We start from the raw sequence: 15213 nt of genomic DNA, 5'->3' as shown, positions 1-15213 counted from the left end.
CCCCTTTCAGGTAGTTGAAAGCAGCTATCAAATCCCCCCTCATTCTTCTCTTCTGCAGGCTAAACAATCCCAGCTCCCTCAGCCTCTCCTCATAACTCATGTGTTCCAGACCCCTAATCATTTTTGTTGCCCTTTGCTGGACTCTCTCCAATTTATCCACATCCTTCTTGTAGTGTGGGGCCCAAAACTGGACACAGTACTCCAGATGAGGCCTCACCAATGTCGAATAGAGGGGAACGATCACGTCCCTCGATCTGCTCGCTATGCCCCTACTTATACATCCCAAAATGCCATTGGCCTTCTTGGCAACAAGGGCACACTGCTGACTCATATCCAGCTTCTCGTCCACTGTCACCCCTAGGTCCTTTTCCGCAGAACTGCTGCCTAGCCATTCGGTCCCTGGTCTGTAGCTGTGCATTGGGTTCTTCCGTCCTAAGTGCAGGACCCTGCACTTATCCTTATTGAACCTCATCAGATTTCTTTTGGCCCAATCCTCCAATTTGTCTAGGTCCTTCTGTATCCTATCCCTCCCCTCCAGCGTATCTACCACTTCTCCCAGTTTAGTATCATCTGCAAATTTGCTGAGAGTGCAATCCACACCATCCTCCAGATCATTTATGAAGATATTGAACAAAACCGGCCCCAGGACCGACCCTTGGGGCACTCCACTTGATACCGGCTGCCAACTAGACATGGAGCCATTGATCACTACCCGTTGAGCCCGACAATCTAGCCAGCTTTCTACCCACCTTATAGTGCATTCATCCAGCCAATACTTCCTTAACTTGCTGACAAGAATACTGTGGGAGACCGTGTCAAAAGCTTTGCTAAAGTCAAGAAACAATACATCCACTGCTTTCCCTTCACCCACAGAACCAATAATCTCATCATAAAAGGCGATTAGATTAGTCAGGCATGACCTTCCCTTGGTGAATCCATGCTGGCTGTTCCTGATCACTTTCCTCTCATGCAAGTGCTTCAGGATTGATTCTTTGAAGACCTGCTCCATGATTTTTCTAGGGACTGAGGTGAGGCTGACTGGCCTGTAGTTCCCAGGATCCTCCTTCTTCCCTTTTTTAAAGATTGGCACTACATTAGCCTTTTTCCAGTCATCCGGGACTTCCCCCGTTCGCCACGAGTTTTCAAAGATAATGGCCAATGGCTCTGCAATCACAGCCGCCAATTCCTTCATCACTCTCGGATGCAACTCGTCCGGCCCCATGGACTTGTGCACGTCCAGCTTTTCTAAATAGTCCCTAACCACCTCTATCTCCACAGAGGGCTGGCCATCTCTTCCCCATTTCGTGATGCCCAGTGCAGCAGTCTGGGAGCTGACCTTGTTAGTGAAAACAGAGGCAAAAAAAGCATTGAGTACATTAGCTTTTTCCACATCCTCTGTCACTAGGTTGCCTCCCTCATTCAGTAAGGGGCCCACATTTTCCTTGGCTTTCTTCTTGTTGCCAACATACCTGAAGAAACCCTTCTTGTTACTCTTGACATCTCTTGCTAGCTGCAGTTCCAGGTGCGATTTGGCCCTCCTGATATCATTCCTACATGCCCGAGTAATATTTTTATACTCTTCCCTGGTCATATGTCCAACCTTCCACTTCTTGTAAGCTTCTTTTTTATGTTTCAGATCCGCTAGGATTTCACCATTAAGCCAAGCTGGTCGCCTGCCATATTTACTATTCTTTCGACTCATTGGGATGGTTTGTCCCTGTAACCTCAACAGGGATTCCTTGAAATACAGCCAGCTCTCCTGGACTCCTTTCCCCTTCAAGTTAGTCCCCCAGGGGATCCTGGCCATACGTTCCCTGAGGGAGTCGAAGTCTGCTTTTCTAAAGTCCAGGGTCCGTATCCTGCTGCTTACCTTTCTTCCCTGCGTCAGGATCCTGAACTCAACCAACTCATGGTCACTGCCTCCCAGATTCCCATCCACTTTTGCTTCCCCCACTAATTCTACCCGGTTTGTGAGCAGCAGGTCAAGAAAAGCGCCCCCCCTAGTTGGCTCCTCTAGCACTTGCGCCAGGAAATTGTCCCCTACGCTTTCCAAAAACTTCCTGGATTGTCTATGCACCGCTGTATTGCTCTCCCAGCAGATATCAGGAAAATTAAAGTCACCCATGAGAATCAGGGCATGCGATCTAGTAGCTTCCGGATGCATACCTTGGAAACTGCAGCAGACTTTATATACACACAGAGAATATGAAACAATACCCCCTCCCACCCCACTGTCCTGCTGGTAATAGCTTATCTAAAGTGATCATCAGGTTGGGCCATTTCCAGCACAAATCCAGGTTTTCTCACCCTCCACCCCCCCACACACAAATTCACTCTCCTGCAGCAGGGTATAAGTAGGGGCATAGCGAGCAGATCGAGGGACGTGATCGTTCCCCTCTATTCAACATTGGTGAGGTCTCATCTGGAGTACTGTGTCCAGTTTTGGGCCCCACACTACAAGAAGGATGTGGATAAATTGGAGAGAGTCCAGCAAAGGGCAACAAAAATGATTAGGGGTCTGGAACACATGAGTTATGAGGAGAGGCTGAGGGAGCTGGGATTGTTTAGCCTGCAGAAGAGAAGAATGAGGGGGGATTTGATAGCTGCTTTCAACTACCGGAAAGGGGGTTCCAAAGAGGATGGCTCTAGACTGTTCTCAATGGTAGCAGATGACAGAATGAGGAGTAATGGTCTCAGGTTGCAGTGGGGGAGGTTTAGATTGGATATTAGGAAAAACTTTTCCACTAGGAGGGTGGTGAAACACTGGAATGCGTTACCTAAAGAGGTGGTAGAATCTCCTTCCTTAGAGGTTTTTAAGGTCAGGCTTGACAAAGCCCTGGCTGGGATGATTTAACTGGGAATTGGTCCTGCTTCGAGCAGGGGGTTGGACTAGATGACCTTCTGGGGTCCCTTCCAACCCTGATATTCTATGATTCTATGATTCTATGATTGGATAGAGGGCAGGGGAGTTTGGGGTGGTGGTTAGGGGCTGGGGGTGTGGATAGGGGTTGGGGCAGTCAGAGTGTGGGGAACAGAGGATTGATTGGGGCAGGAGTTCCGGTGGGCAGTCAGGAAGGAGCGGGGGTTGGATGGGGCAGCAGGGGGCAGTCAGAGGCAGGGGATCCAGGGGCAGTCAGGGAACAGGGAGCAGGGGGAGTGGATGGGGCAGCGGTCCCGGGGGGACCATCAGGGAATTGGGGGTTTGGATGGGGCAGGAGACCCGGGGGGACGGGACGGATAGGAGTTGGGGGCCGGGCCACAACCCCCTCCCCTAACCGGCCCTCCATACCATTTCTGAAACCTGGTGCGTACCTCAGGGCAAAAAGTTTACCTGCCCCTGGTGTACTATCTACCCAGCCACCCTGGCACGTACAGGGTATCAGGCACAATAGAGAGCTAACATTAACCCTCGTTTTCTTGCTAATCAACTATAATGTTTTCAATATACACAAATACACAGAGTAGCCAATTCTTCTCTGGCTCAGCACAGATCTCAAGAGTTCTCCTCTCCCTTGGGAAGACCCCTTAATTACTGTTTGCTGCTAAAGCTGGATAAACAGCACAGAAGAACAGACAGGCTTGTCTCCAGCCTGTTTACATCCAGATGCCTCTTCTCCGCTAGAGTCTGAGTGAACCCCACTGGGATAGCACAGAGCTATATAATATAATGTGCACATCACGCTGTCAGTTCTCAGTTTGTAATGTGAGACAGATGTGGGACACAACTATCTGAGGGGAATTCCTAGGGAAGACTCGTCTGTCTCGGAATTCACTGCTCCCCATCTCTTGCTGAGGAGTTTACCTGCTCGACAAACCCCATGCAACGTGGGCATGATGAGATAGAGAGTAAGTCTGTGGTCTTTTCCACTGTGCACAGCCATGAAACATACCTGGGCCGTTGCCTCAGGACTTGAGCTTGCTCCGGTATCATGGGCCAGAATGTCCCTGTTTGCTGTGTCCCCATGGCTGATGGCCTCGAGCCCCAATGTGGCTACATTCCAGTGGCACAGGGGCTCCTTCAGGATGAAAGGTGTTAGAGGATGTGTGATACAAGGCCAAATTCTCAGGCTGTAGCTCATAGTTTGGTCAAGCGCCACTGAATCAAAACTCCCCTTGGAGTAAGAATTGAGTAAATACCTCAGGAGCGAGCAGTGAGTTAATGCATAGACACTGTCCTCCTCCTCTTAAATTTCAGGGCTCTGGTAGTTAATGGGTGCATGGAGAGGGGGGAATGCTCACCTGCCTTTATCTGCTGGAAAGCATGGAGATGCTCGGGCTCTTAACTGGAACAATTATAAGAATTTTTCAACATGGGCAAGACATTTTCTCTCCTAACTTAATTCAAGAAGTTGCTTGTACTGTTATGCTGGAAAATTTCAAAAAACCAATTCAGCCAGATGCAGACACCCAGTGTGGGATATTTCAGTCCAAAAGGTTAAACTTCGACAAACTTATAAGCAACTGAAAATGAGGTCTCCTAATTGAAGGTGTCAGGCAGCCTTAACTGAAGTTGGTGACACCAGCACAACCCACAACGGCCAATACATTTGTGAATTACATCAAGCTAAACTCTTCTTTCCAATAAAGACAGTGGCAGGGAGTTCCACAGACTAAATATGGATTATGTAAACAACTTTCTTTTCTGAATGTGATATGTTCAGACTTTCAGTGTAATTCCGTATTCCCTTGTTTGAGTGTTATGATACACAGTAAATATGAATGTCTGATCTACTTTCTTTATCAATAAAGATACTTTCTTTATCTTTAGCTGTGAACTCCTGTATAACACGGGCCACTAAATTTCACCCATTTCCCCCTGTATTGAGCTCCATGGCTTCTGTTTGACTAAGACTTGGTCTACACTAGGATTTTACATTATGGACTCACAGAGCTATAGGGTTAGAAGGGACCGCAAGGGTCATCAAATCTGACCCCTGCCAAGATGCAGGATTTGTTGTGTCTTAGTCATGCCAGACAGATAGTTAGCCACTTCCTTTGGAAAACCTTCAGCGAAGGAGATCGAACAACCTTCCCTGGCATCTGTTACTTTGTCCTACTTTTCTTACATTAGAAAGTGCTTCCTGAGATTTCATCTAAATCTGCCATGCTGTAGTTTGAACCCATTGCCTCTTGTCCTGAGCTTTCTGGCAAGAGAGATCAACTTTACTCCACATTTTTAAGGAAGGCTTTCAAGTATTTGAACACTGCTATTGTGTCCTCTCTTAATCTAATCTTTTAGAAACTAAACATACCTGGTTCCTTCAGTTTACTCATATGTCTTGTACTCCCTCCCTTTGATCATCTTTGCCACTCGCCTCTGGATCCTCTACAGTTACTCTACATCCTTTGTATTCAGCGGTGACCAAAACTGGGCACAGTACTCCAGAAGAGGACTAACAAGCGACAAGTAGAATGGTAATATCACCGCTCATGACCTGCATGCTATGCCTCTGATAATGCAACTTAACATTGCATTTTCATTTTTTTGAAGCAGCAAAAATAATCCACACCCCTGAGAGATGTAGCTATATCACATTAACCCTGGTGTAGACAGCATGAAGTCAATAGAAGAATTCTTCCATCTACCTAGCTACCACCTCTCAGGGAGGTGGATTACCTACGCTGATGGGAGAACCCCTGCTGTCGGTGTAAGTGATGTCTACAATGAATCGCTACGGCCGCACCGCTGTAATGCTTTCAGTGTGGAGAAGCCCTGAAGCAGATCTTCCAGGAAAGCATCCAGTCTTCATCAGCAGATGATGGGGAGTTGGAGAATCCACCACTTCCATTTCCAGTGTATTCCAACACTTAATCACCTTCAATGCTAAACCTTTGGCCCTTATTTCTAACTGGAGATTGTCTGTTTTCAGCTTCCAGGCATTGGGTCTTGCTCTGCTCCTCTCTGCTAGATTTCAGAGCCCATTAGTACCCAGGGTTTTCTCCCCATGAAAGTCTTTGTTTGATCCTCTTTTTGATAAGATAAATAGATTAAGCTCATGAAGACTCAATGTCAGAGGCATTTTCTCCAGCTGCCAATCATTTTTGTTGTTTTTTTTAATGTACCCTCTCCCATTTTTTAAGATCCTTTTGGAAAAGTGGAACCTAGGACTGCATGCAGTCAGTTTCACCAATGCCATATGGAGAGGTAAAATCCTTTCGCTGCTCCAACTCACCACTCCCTTGTTTATGCATCAGAGGATCTCCTCAGCCCTTTCCACCACAACATCACACTGGGAGCTCATGGGGAGTTGGTTCTCCACAGTCACCCCTAAATCCTTTTCAGGGTCCCTGCATGTAATACTATAGTGCCCTAGTCTGTGGGTCAGGCTTGAATTCCCAGTTCTGAGAGGATAATTTTGCATTTAACTGTATTAAAACATTGTGTATGCATGGGCTCAGCTCACCAAGCCCTCCACAGCGATAAATATGCCTGCCATGTTCTCCTCATTGTAACCAATCTGCCAGGCTTTGTATCATCCACAAATTTTATTTTCACTGATTTTCTTTTTGCTTCCAAATCATTGATGGAAACATTGAATAGCATCAGGCCGAAAACTGATCCCTGCAGAATACCACTAGAAACACCCCCATTTGTTGACAATCACTGACTTATAACTGCTTTCTGAGATCTGTCGCTTATCCAGTTTTTAATCCATTTAACATGTACTAAAAGCTATTGCATTGTGTTCATTTTTTATCTGAATGTTTCCCCTACTAAATCAAATGCGTCAGAGAAATCAAAGTCTTTTGCATCTGCATCATTCCCTTGATCAACCAAACGTGTACTCTCATTAAAGGATGAAATTGGGTTTATTTGACAAAACTGGTTTTCCATAAACCATGGTGTGGACTGTCATTACTTATATTCCTCAACTTGTTTTTTAACTAATCCCACACCAGGATTTTTTTCCATTTTTTCCTCACCTTCTCAAAGATTTGCAATAAACTTTCCCTTTTATTTTGTTATAGTTTACATTTAACACTGAACTGTCCTCTACTTGCCATTTTTCTTTGTCTCTGTTGCTGCCTGATTGCATACTTCTGGTTCCGAATGAGGTGTGTGGTTGATCTGGGAGATTGTAACCTGTGTTCATAATTCTAATGTACTACAGTAGATGCTGTTTAAAATCCTCCTCGACTGCTAATGCACTGAAAATATTTCATCACTTCAGGTGATAGAAGCACTTGATCCTGCTTCAGAAAAAAAATTTCTTGAACACATCTACTGTTTCTTCAACACTAACAAGTTTCCTTTCTCTTTGCTACATGTTGCTTTCAGCCTCTTAATTGCTGTCTGTATTTTGTCTTTGAACCCAGTTATTGTCCAAATTCTCTGCTTTTTTGACTGTGGAATTTTGGCTTTGTAATAATCTCTTCTTAAAGAAGTCTCAGTTTTCATTCCCATTTTTTGGTCTTTGTTGATAATTTGCCTCAGCTTTGGAGAACTTGTCCTTTCGAAGAACTAAACGTCTTTAGATGTTACTGGTTGGGAACGTCTTCTCTGTTTGTCCATTTGAATGTAATCAGTTCCATTCTTTATTTTGTTCTCCTCTATCAAATGTCCCTTTTCTTGTTTCTTCTCTAAACTAAACAGTCCCAGACTTTTCAGTCTGTCCACATAGGGCAACCTCCCACATTCACAGAGCCTGTCTTGGAACTCCCCTTTCTATCTGCTATGTCCTTGGGTGACCACAATGGAGTGCTTATCCAGAGCAGGTTATTCTCTGCCCCATTCCTTGGGCATCCGAACATTATCTTTGTTTTGGCTACTACTGTGAATAAGCAGGTGTTTTCATGGCACTGCTAACAGTGAGGCCCAGGTATTTTCCCTGGGGTATGTTCTATTTGGGATATTTGCCCCTGGCACCTGTCTTGGCAAAGGTTTGGGTTTTTTCCACTCTCAGGTTTTGAGCAACTGGGTGTATGGGCAAGTCCCTACAGCATGGACCCTGTAGCCTGGCTTTCATTGCATTTCCACACCTTTATTTCCTGCTGGTGCCTTTTCAGGTTTCCCTCAACACAACGTGTAGGAATGATTGATGCATGGAGCACAATAAAAATGGAATTGGCATTAGTAGGGTTAAAGTTTTTCATAATTCATTTATCTCAATAATGAAAATGGCATTTCTCTGTTTGTGAAGATTGAGCAATCTATTTCACCCATGAAAACAGCCTCCAGCTGTGCATGTTGTGTCTCATATTAACATTGTTTCTCCATCCAGGCATTTGTCCTGCGACCTTCACGCTAGACCCTGGGCACCTACAGGAAGACAGGGGAACATACGGTACATGCAGGAGACACTGTTCTGCCTCAGAGTTGGACACTTTCTCCCCCTACTCCATGTCAGATTCCAACACAACCGACTTCACCAACCCCTCCACCTTCATCTTGCTGGGCATTCCTGGCCTGGAGGCTGCCCATGTCTGGATCTCCATCCCCTTCTGCACCATGTACATCATAGCCATCTTGGGGAACTTCATCATCCTGTTCATCGTGAAGACGGAGCCGAGCCTCCATGGGCCCATGTACTATTTCCTCTGCATGCTGGCCATCACCGACCTGGTCCTGTGCACAAGCACAGTTCCCAAAATGATGAGCATCTTCTGGTTCAATTCCAGGGAGATCGATTTCAGTGCCTGTCTCACCCAGATGTTCTTCATTCATTGCTTCTTTGCAATAGAGTCTGGGATCTTCATGGCCATGGCTTTTGATCGCTACGTGGCCATCTGCGATCCACTGAGACACTCCACCACCCTGAGAAACCCAGTTGTGGCCAAGATTGGCCTAGCTGTGGTTTTGCGTGGTAGCATGCTTGCACTGCCCTGTCCCTTGTTGGCAAGGCAGTTGCCATATTGCAGAACCAATATCATCCTGCACACATGCTGCGAGCACATAGCCGTGGTGAATCTGGCCTGCGCTGACATCCGCATCAGTAGTTACTATGGCCTCACTGTGGCAAGCTCAGCCATTTGTCTAGATATGTTTTTTATAGCTGTGTCCTATACCCAGATCCTCAGGGCCATCTTCAGCCTCCCCACAAAGGATGCCCGGCTCAAGACTTTTGGGACCTGTGGCTCCCACCTCTTTGCCATTTTAGCCTTTTACATCCCAGGTCTCTTCACTCTCCTCACGTATCGGTTTGGCCACCATGTGGCCCTGCATTTCCACATTCTCTTTGCTAATGTGTGCCTACTGGTACCCCCCATGCTAAATCCCATCATTTTTGGTGTGAGGACGAAACAGATCCGGGACAGGATGCTCCGGCTCTTTTCACATAAAGGGACCTAATTTTTTCTCCTAATGCTCTGGCTCTCAGACCGAGCTCTGCACTGAGCTGGCTTGTGACATGGTGTTGGGCCCTCTTCCCTGGATCACATACAGGACAGTCTGAGAGGCATTAAACCCTTTCTTGACCATACTGTGCTGGCTTAGCATGACAAACAGGGGAACTGGTCTGTGTACAACTCACTGAGCTGACACCTTTCAAATTGCTTTTAACTTGGCCACCAAGGCCCCACTCCTTGCCCACATCTTCCACCAAGGCCCTACCCCTGCTCTGCCTCTTCCCTCCCAAAGGCCATGCCCCTGTCACTTGCTCCTCCTGTCCCCCTGTCACTCTCTGGATCATCTCTATGTCCCTCCCCACGAGCTGCAAGCGCGCCATTTCAGATTTTGGTAGGGGTGACATCTTTAACCCCAATTCAAGGTGCTACTTAGGCTCTCGGAACTCTAAGTTTTTTGGCAGATAACTTAGAAAAGAGCTGACAGGAGCACTTTATCTAATTCATATATATATATAAAGTAAATATTAGAACCACTCATGTGATACTTTGAAAATGAAAACCAGCAGGATCTTTTTCAGGGGATAAGGCAATACGCCACTTTTATTCTGAATACAGAAAGAATCAAAGTAAGCAATCAGTTATAGCTATAACATTCTATTCACTCACACATTCATTCACACACAGTCAAGTTCTTCCAGGTTGTTGTTATAGTTACCAGCCTAGCAGTGCTCGTGCCAAGTCATTGGCCAGGTGGCCTGGAGACGAGGATGGAGTCAGGCCTTGTCACATGCGCATCTGATGAAACTGGAAGTTGTTTGCAGAACCAGACCCAAAGTCCTCAGTCTTTTGGGTCTGTCTTTACAGGGTTTCATCCTCATACAAGTCTATTGGGTTTGCCTCGTCATGCTGTTCTCACATTTGAAGTGATACTCAATCACGCAGATGGCACAGGAATGATAGTTAGTTGTTATTTTGCTCTTTGGTTCTTTGGTCCCGCTGCCCTTGGGGCAGCTGGGGCTGGATTCCGGTGTACCCTCAGGGTTATCGGGTTATCTCGCCCAGCGCATTCTTCGGCCAAATGGTCCTCTCGGAGGGTAGTTGTTTTTCTTCCTCCAGATGCCGTGTCATTTATTATGATTCTAAGGCTGGCACCTCAACCCAAGTGTGATTGTGGTTGTATGTTTGGATGGGTTTTATTACCCATCCAAACATACAACCACAATCACACTTAATATTTTCTTTTGATCATATCTACATTTTATTATCAATTCATTCTTTAACATAACCATTCTAAAATAATTGAGGCATGACAGACTCCAATAAAGCTATTCATATCACTTGTTACCTATAAAAAGAAAAGAAGCAAGATAAAAAAATGCAAGAGTGGGGGTTAACAGATCTTATTCCTGAGTTGAGGAAAACAGTTGTAACAGCAGCTGTCCTTAAAGGTAATCTTATCACGTTAGAACAGACTTTTTGTTTCAGGATGTGCTTCTACTTGCAACATGGACCTTGTAAACTGACAGGCATATTTCTTTCTAATGGGCATGCCAAATCTGGGCCTCTTCTGAGCCATTCTTTCTCACACTTTCTCATAACATAAACATATTAATTGTTACTTTAATCCAACACTCAGCTCTGGTACTAACATACTCTGGCATTTTGTGGCAACTCACTTAAGGGACACTGCTTAGGTTTAAAATGTTAATGCATATTCTTTCTTTGTTACTAACTCTGTGGATGAAGAGACCCTGTCAGTCACTCCTGGGTTACAGCTCAGCTCTAGGAGGGAAGAGGGTTCTGGTGCATTACAGCGGGGGCAGATATATCTGGGGTCTATGTGAGCATGAGAATGACCATACTGGGTAAAACCAATGGTCCATCTAGCCCAGTATCCTGTTTTCTGACAGTGGCCAATACCATGTGCTTCAGAGGAAATGAACAGAACAAGTAATCATTGAAGGATTCACCCCTGTCCCCCACTCCCAGGTTGTGGAAAATAGATGCTATGGACATGCAGAACATGGTGTTGGACCCCTGCCCATCCTGGCCAATAAAAATGATGGATCTATTGTCCATGAACTTATCTAGTTCTTATTGCAATCTGTGAAGAAATTATTTCTTTTGTTTGTTTTAAATCTGCTGATGATTAATTTCATTGGGTGATCCCTAGTTTGTGTGTTGTGAGGAGTAAATTACACTTCCTTATTCAATTTCTCCACACCTGTCATGATTTTATAGAACATCTATCATATCAATCTCTCCTCATACAGAAGGCATTCTGTACCCCTAATCATTTCTGTTGTCCTTCTCTGTACCTTTGCCACTTTCAGTGTATCTTTTTTTGAGATGGGGCAACCAGATCTGTGCACAGTATTCAAGATGTACATCACAGAATCACAGAACTGGAAGGGACCTTGAGAGGTCATCAAGTCCAGTCCCCTGCACTCATGGCAGTACCAGCACCATTTATAACATCCCTGACAGGTGTCTGTCCAACCCGCTCACAAAAATCTCCAATCATGGAGATTCCACAGCCTCCCTAGGCAATTTATTCCAATGCTTAAGCACCCTGACAGTTAGGAATATTTTCCTAATATCCAACCTAACCTCCTTTGCTGCAATTTAAGTCCGTTGCTTCTTGTCCTATCAGAGGTTAAGGAGAATAATTTTTCTCTCTCCTTGTAACAATCTTTTAGGTATTTGAAAACTGTTATCATGTCACAGGATCATAGAATCATAGAATATCAGGGTTGGAAGGTGTGACAGGTTGGATCACAAAAACTCCCTTGGGGTTGCCAACTGATGTGCCAAGACTACTTCTGCCCCTGATTTCCTGTTCTGGCTGCTTGGGACTTCAGTACCCAGCCTGGTTTGAGCCAGACCCACTAGCCTGCTGCAATCCCAGACCCACCTCTGAACCACGTCCCACAAACTGCAAGCTTAATTGAAAGCAGCTTAAGAGGTGTTCCTGTCTTTAACACTCAGATGCCTAACTCCCAATGGTGTCTAAACCCCAAATACCTCTGTTTTATCCTGTATAAAGCTTCTACAGGGCAAACTCATAAATTGTTCTCCCTCTATGATATTGATAGAGAGATATGCACAGCTGTTTGCCCCTTCCCCTCTTCCCCCGCCCTCCCCAGGTATTAATACATACTCTGGGTTAATTAATAAGTAAAAAGTGATTTTATTAAATACAGAAAGTAGTATTTCAGTAGTTCCAAGTAGTACCAGACAGAACAAAGTGAATTACCAAGCAAAATAAAATAGAACATGCAAGTCTATGACTAATACAGTAAGAAAACTAAATACAGTTAAAATCTCAGCCTCAGAAGTGTTCCAGAAAGCTTCCTTTTACAGACTAGTCTCCTTCTAGTCTGGGTCCAGCAATCACTCACATCCCCTGTAGTTACTGTCCTTTGTTCCAGTTTCTTTCAGATATCCTTGGGGTTGGAGAGGCTGTCTCTTGGGCCAGCTGAAGATCAAATGGAGGGGTCTCTCAGGGGTTTAAATAAACTTTTTCTTGTGGGTGGAGACCCCCTCCTCTCTCCTATGCAAAGTTCAGCTCCAAGATGGAGTTTTGGAGTCACATGGGCAAGTCGCATATCTATGCATGACTCAGAACTTATAGGTAGCAGCCATGGTTCAAATGCTGCCTTGAACGTCTTCAAATAGACTTCTTATGTAGATTAGAGCCTTCCAAGATCCATTGTCCATTAAGTGCTTCTTGACTGGACACTTAACTTGCCCATTCCTTTTTCAAGAATCTGACCAAATGCTTTATTAAGGCTACTGTCAAGGTTCCTTCCCCACTCTGAATTCTAGGGTACAGATGTGGGGACCTACATGCAATAAAGGCACACTGTTGACTCATATCCAGCTTCTTGTCCACGCTAACCCTTAGGTCCTTTTCTGCAGAACTGCTGCCTAGGCACTTGGTCCCTAGTCTTAAGCGCAGGACTCTGCACTTCTCCTTGTTGAACCTCACCAGATTGTCCACTCAAAAGACTGTCCCCCTCTCAGTCTTTTCTTTCTTAGACTAAACAAACTCAGTTCTTTCAATCTTCCCTCATAGGTCAAGTTTTCCAGACCCCTAATCATTCTTGTTGCTTTTCTCTGGACTCTCTTCAATTTGTCCATATTTTTCCTTAACTGTGGCACCCAGAACTGGACACAATACTCCAGTTGAAGCTAAATCAGCACAAATGTACCATACATTTATAAAAAGAAAAGGAGTACTTGTGGCACCTTAGCGACTAACCAATTTATTTGAGCATAAGCTTTCATGAGCTACAGCTCATTCATCCAATGACGTGTGCTGTAGCTCATGAAAGCTTATGCTCAAATAAATTGGTTAGTCTCTAAGGTGCCACAAATACTCCTTTTCTTTTTGCGAATACAGATTAACACGGCTGCTACCCTGAAACCTGTCATAGATTTATAGAGGCAATATGATATTTTCTGTTTCATTATTTATCCCTTTCCTAATACTTCCCAACATTCTGTACACTTTTCTGATTTCCACTGTTGTTTTCAGAGAAATATCCACAATCACTCCAAGATTTTTTTACTTTCTAACTTAGATCCTATCATTTTGTCTGTATAGTCGGCATTGTATTTTGCCATGTAAATTATTTTGCATTTATCAACACTTAATTTCATCTGCCATTATGTTGCCCCATCACCCAGTTTTGTGAGATCTCTTTGTAGCTCTTTGCTATCTGCTATGGATTTAACAATCTTGATTAATTTTATGTTATCTGCTAATTTTGCCACCTCACTCTTTATCCCTTTTTCAAGATCATTGATGAGTATATTGAACTTCACTGGTTCTTGTATAGACCCCCGGGGGACAGCACTATTTACCTCTTTCCATTCTCACCAGGTGTTCTTACCTTTCATTCCTATCTTTTAATGGGGAGGCCTGATATTGCTTTTAGGATCATCTAACAAGCCTTAATTTAATTTAATGACCAGCCCTTTGTTATCCTAATCATCCTGCCTCTGTTCATAAACAAACTTCCTCTCCTAAAGGCAGAAGCTGGGAGGATCTCTTTATAAATAGGTTGGTCATTAAAGACTATCAGCCCTAACAAGATCTTGCCCAGACAGAAGAAAGGAGTAACTGCATTCTAGATAAAGCCAGTTTTCTCCAGTGTCTCAACAGTGGGGTGGGCATGGAAGGAATGGAACCTCCACAGAAGAGTGGAAAAAGAGAGGTGGTGTAAGTCCAGCCCTTTCAAAACACAGAGAGAGAATGAGCCAGAAGAAACTGGGGCAGGAGAGAGGCACAAGGGCTGCAGAGGGGGCTCTTTGTTTGCAGGGCTATGGCTGCAGCAGAGATACAGACTGCAGCTCGAGAAGAAGCCACGAGTATTGCACATGTGCTGGGTAGCAGGGGAAACACTCCTTCAGTTTCCTTTGCTCTGTACCTCAGTTTGTTTTTCTCCTGTGGTACAGACCAGAATGCAGTCTTTTCAGGACATGGATGTATGTCTTATTTAAAATAGAAAATTAGAGCTCAGAGAGCTCTAGTTCTATAAATGTATTGCTGTAATCCTCTATACCCCAAAGCAACACATCTTTTGCCTGTACTTTTCCATTAACCATACTGAGGGCTTTGTTTGGGACAATGAACTTGAAAAAGACTTTGACTGGGGAGGTGGTTGCAGAAAACCCAGTCCATGTATGGAAGAATGGAGAACTGTTTGCACCATCAGGATGAGACAGTGCATGATTCAAAACCTGTCTCTTTTATAGCACACAGATTGCAATTTTGCTTTATGGTAATCTACTTTGATCTGTACACTTGTTACTTATAATCACTTAATATCTATCTTTCTGTAATTTATACATCTGATGTCAATTTTTTACATATGTAACAATGTCTTGTTTGAAGTGTAAAGGCAAATCTGCTCAGGCAAT

At 44.5% G+C, this 15213-nt stretch overlaps 1 protein-coding gene across 1 annotated transcript; it reads left to right on the top strand.

The window, feature by feature from the left end:
- The first annotated feature begins 8341 nt into the window (after nucleotides 1-8341).
- On the top strand, nucleotides 8342-9289 carry LOC140896180 (olfactory receptor 52D1-like). The gene has a single exon (XM_073307556.1). It carries the CDS (start codon nucleotides 8342-8344, stop codon nucleotides 9287-9289), a length of 948 nt encoding a protein of 315 aa, XP_073163657.1.
- The last annotated feature ends 5924 nt before the right edge of the window (nucleotides 9290-15213 follow it).

The sequence above is a fragment of the Lepidochelys kempii genome, chromosome 1 (genome assembly GCF_965140265.1).
Source record: "Lepidochelys kempii isolate rLepKem1 chromosome 1, rLepKem1.hap2, whole genome shotgun sequence".
NCBI lineage: Eukaryota > Metazoa > Chordata > Testudines > Cheloniidae > Lepidochelys > Lepidochelys kempii.
The sequence above is the reverse complement of the archived record's forward strand: the minus strand, read 5'-3'. Positions and strand labels throughout refer to the sequence as shown.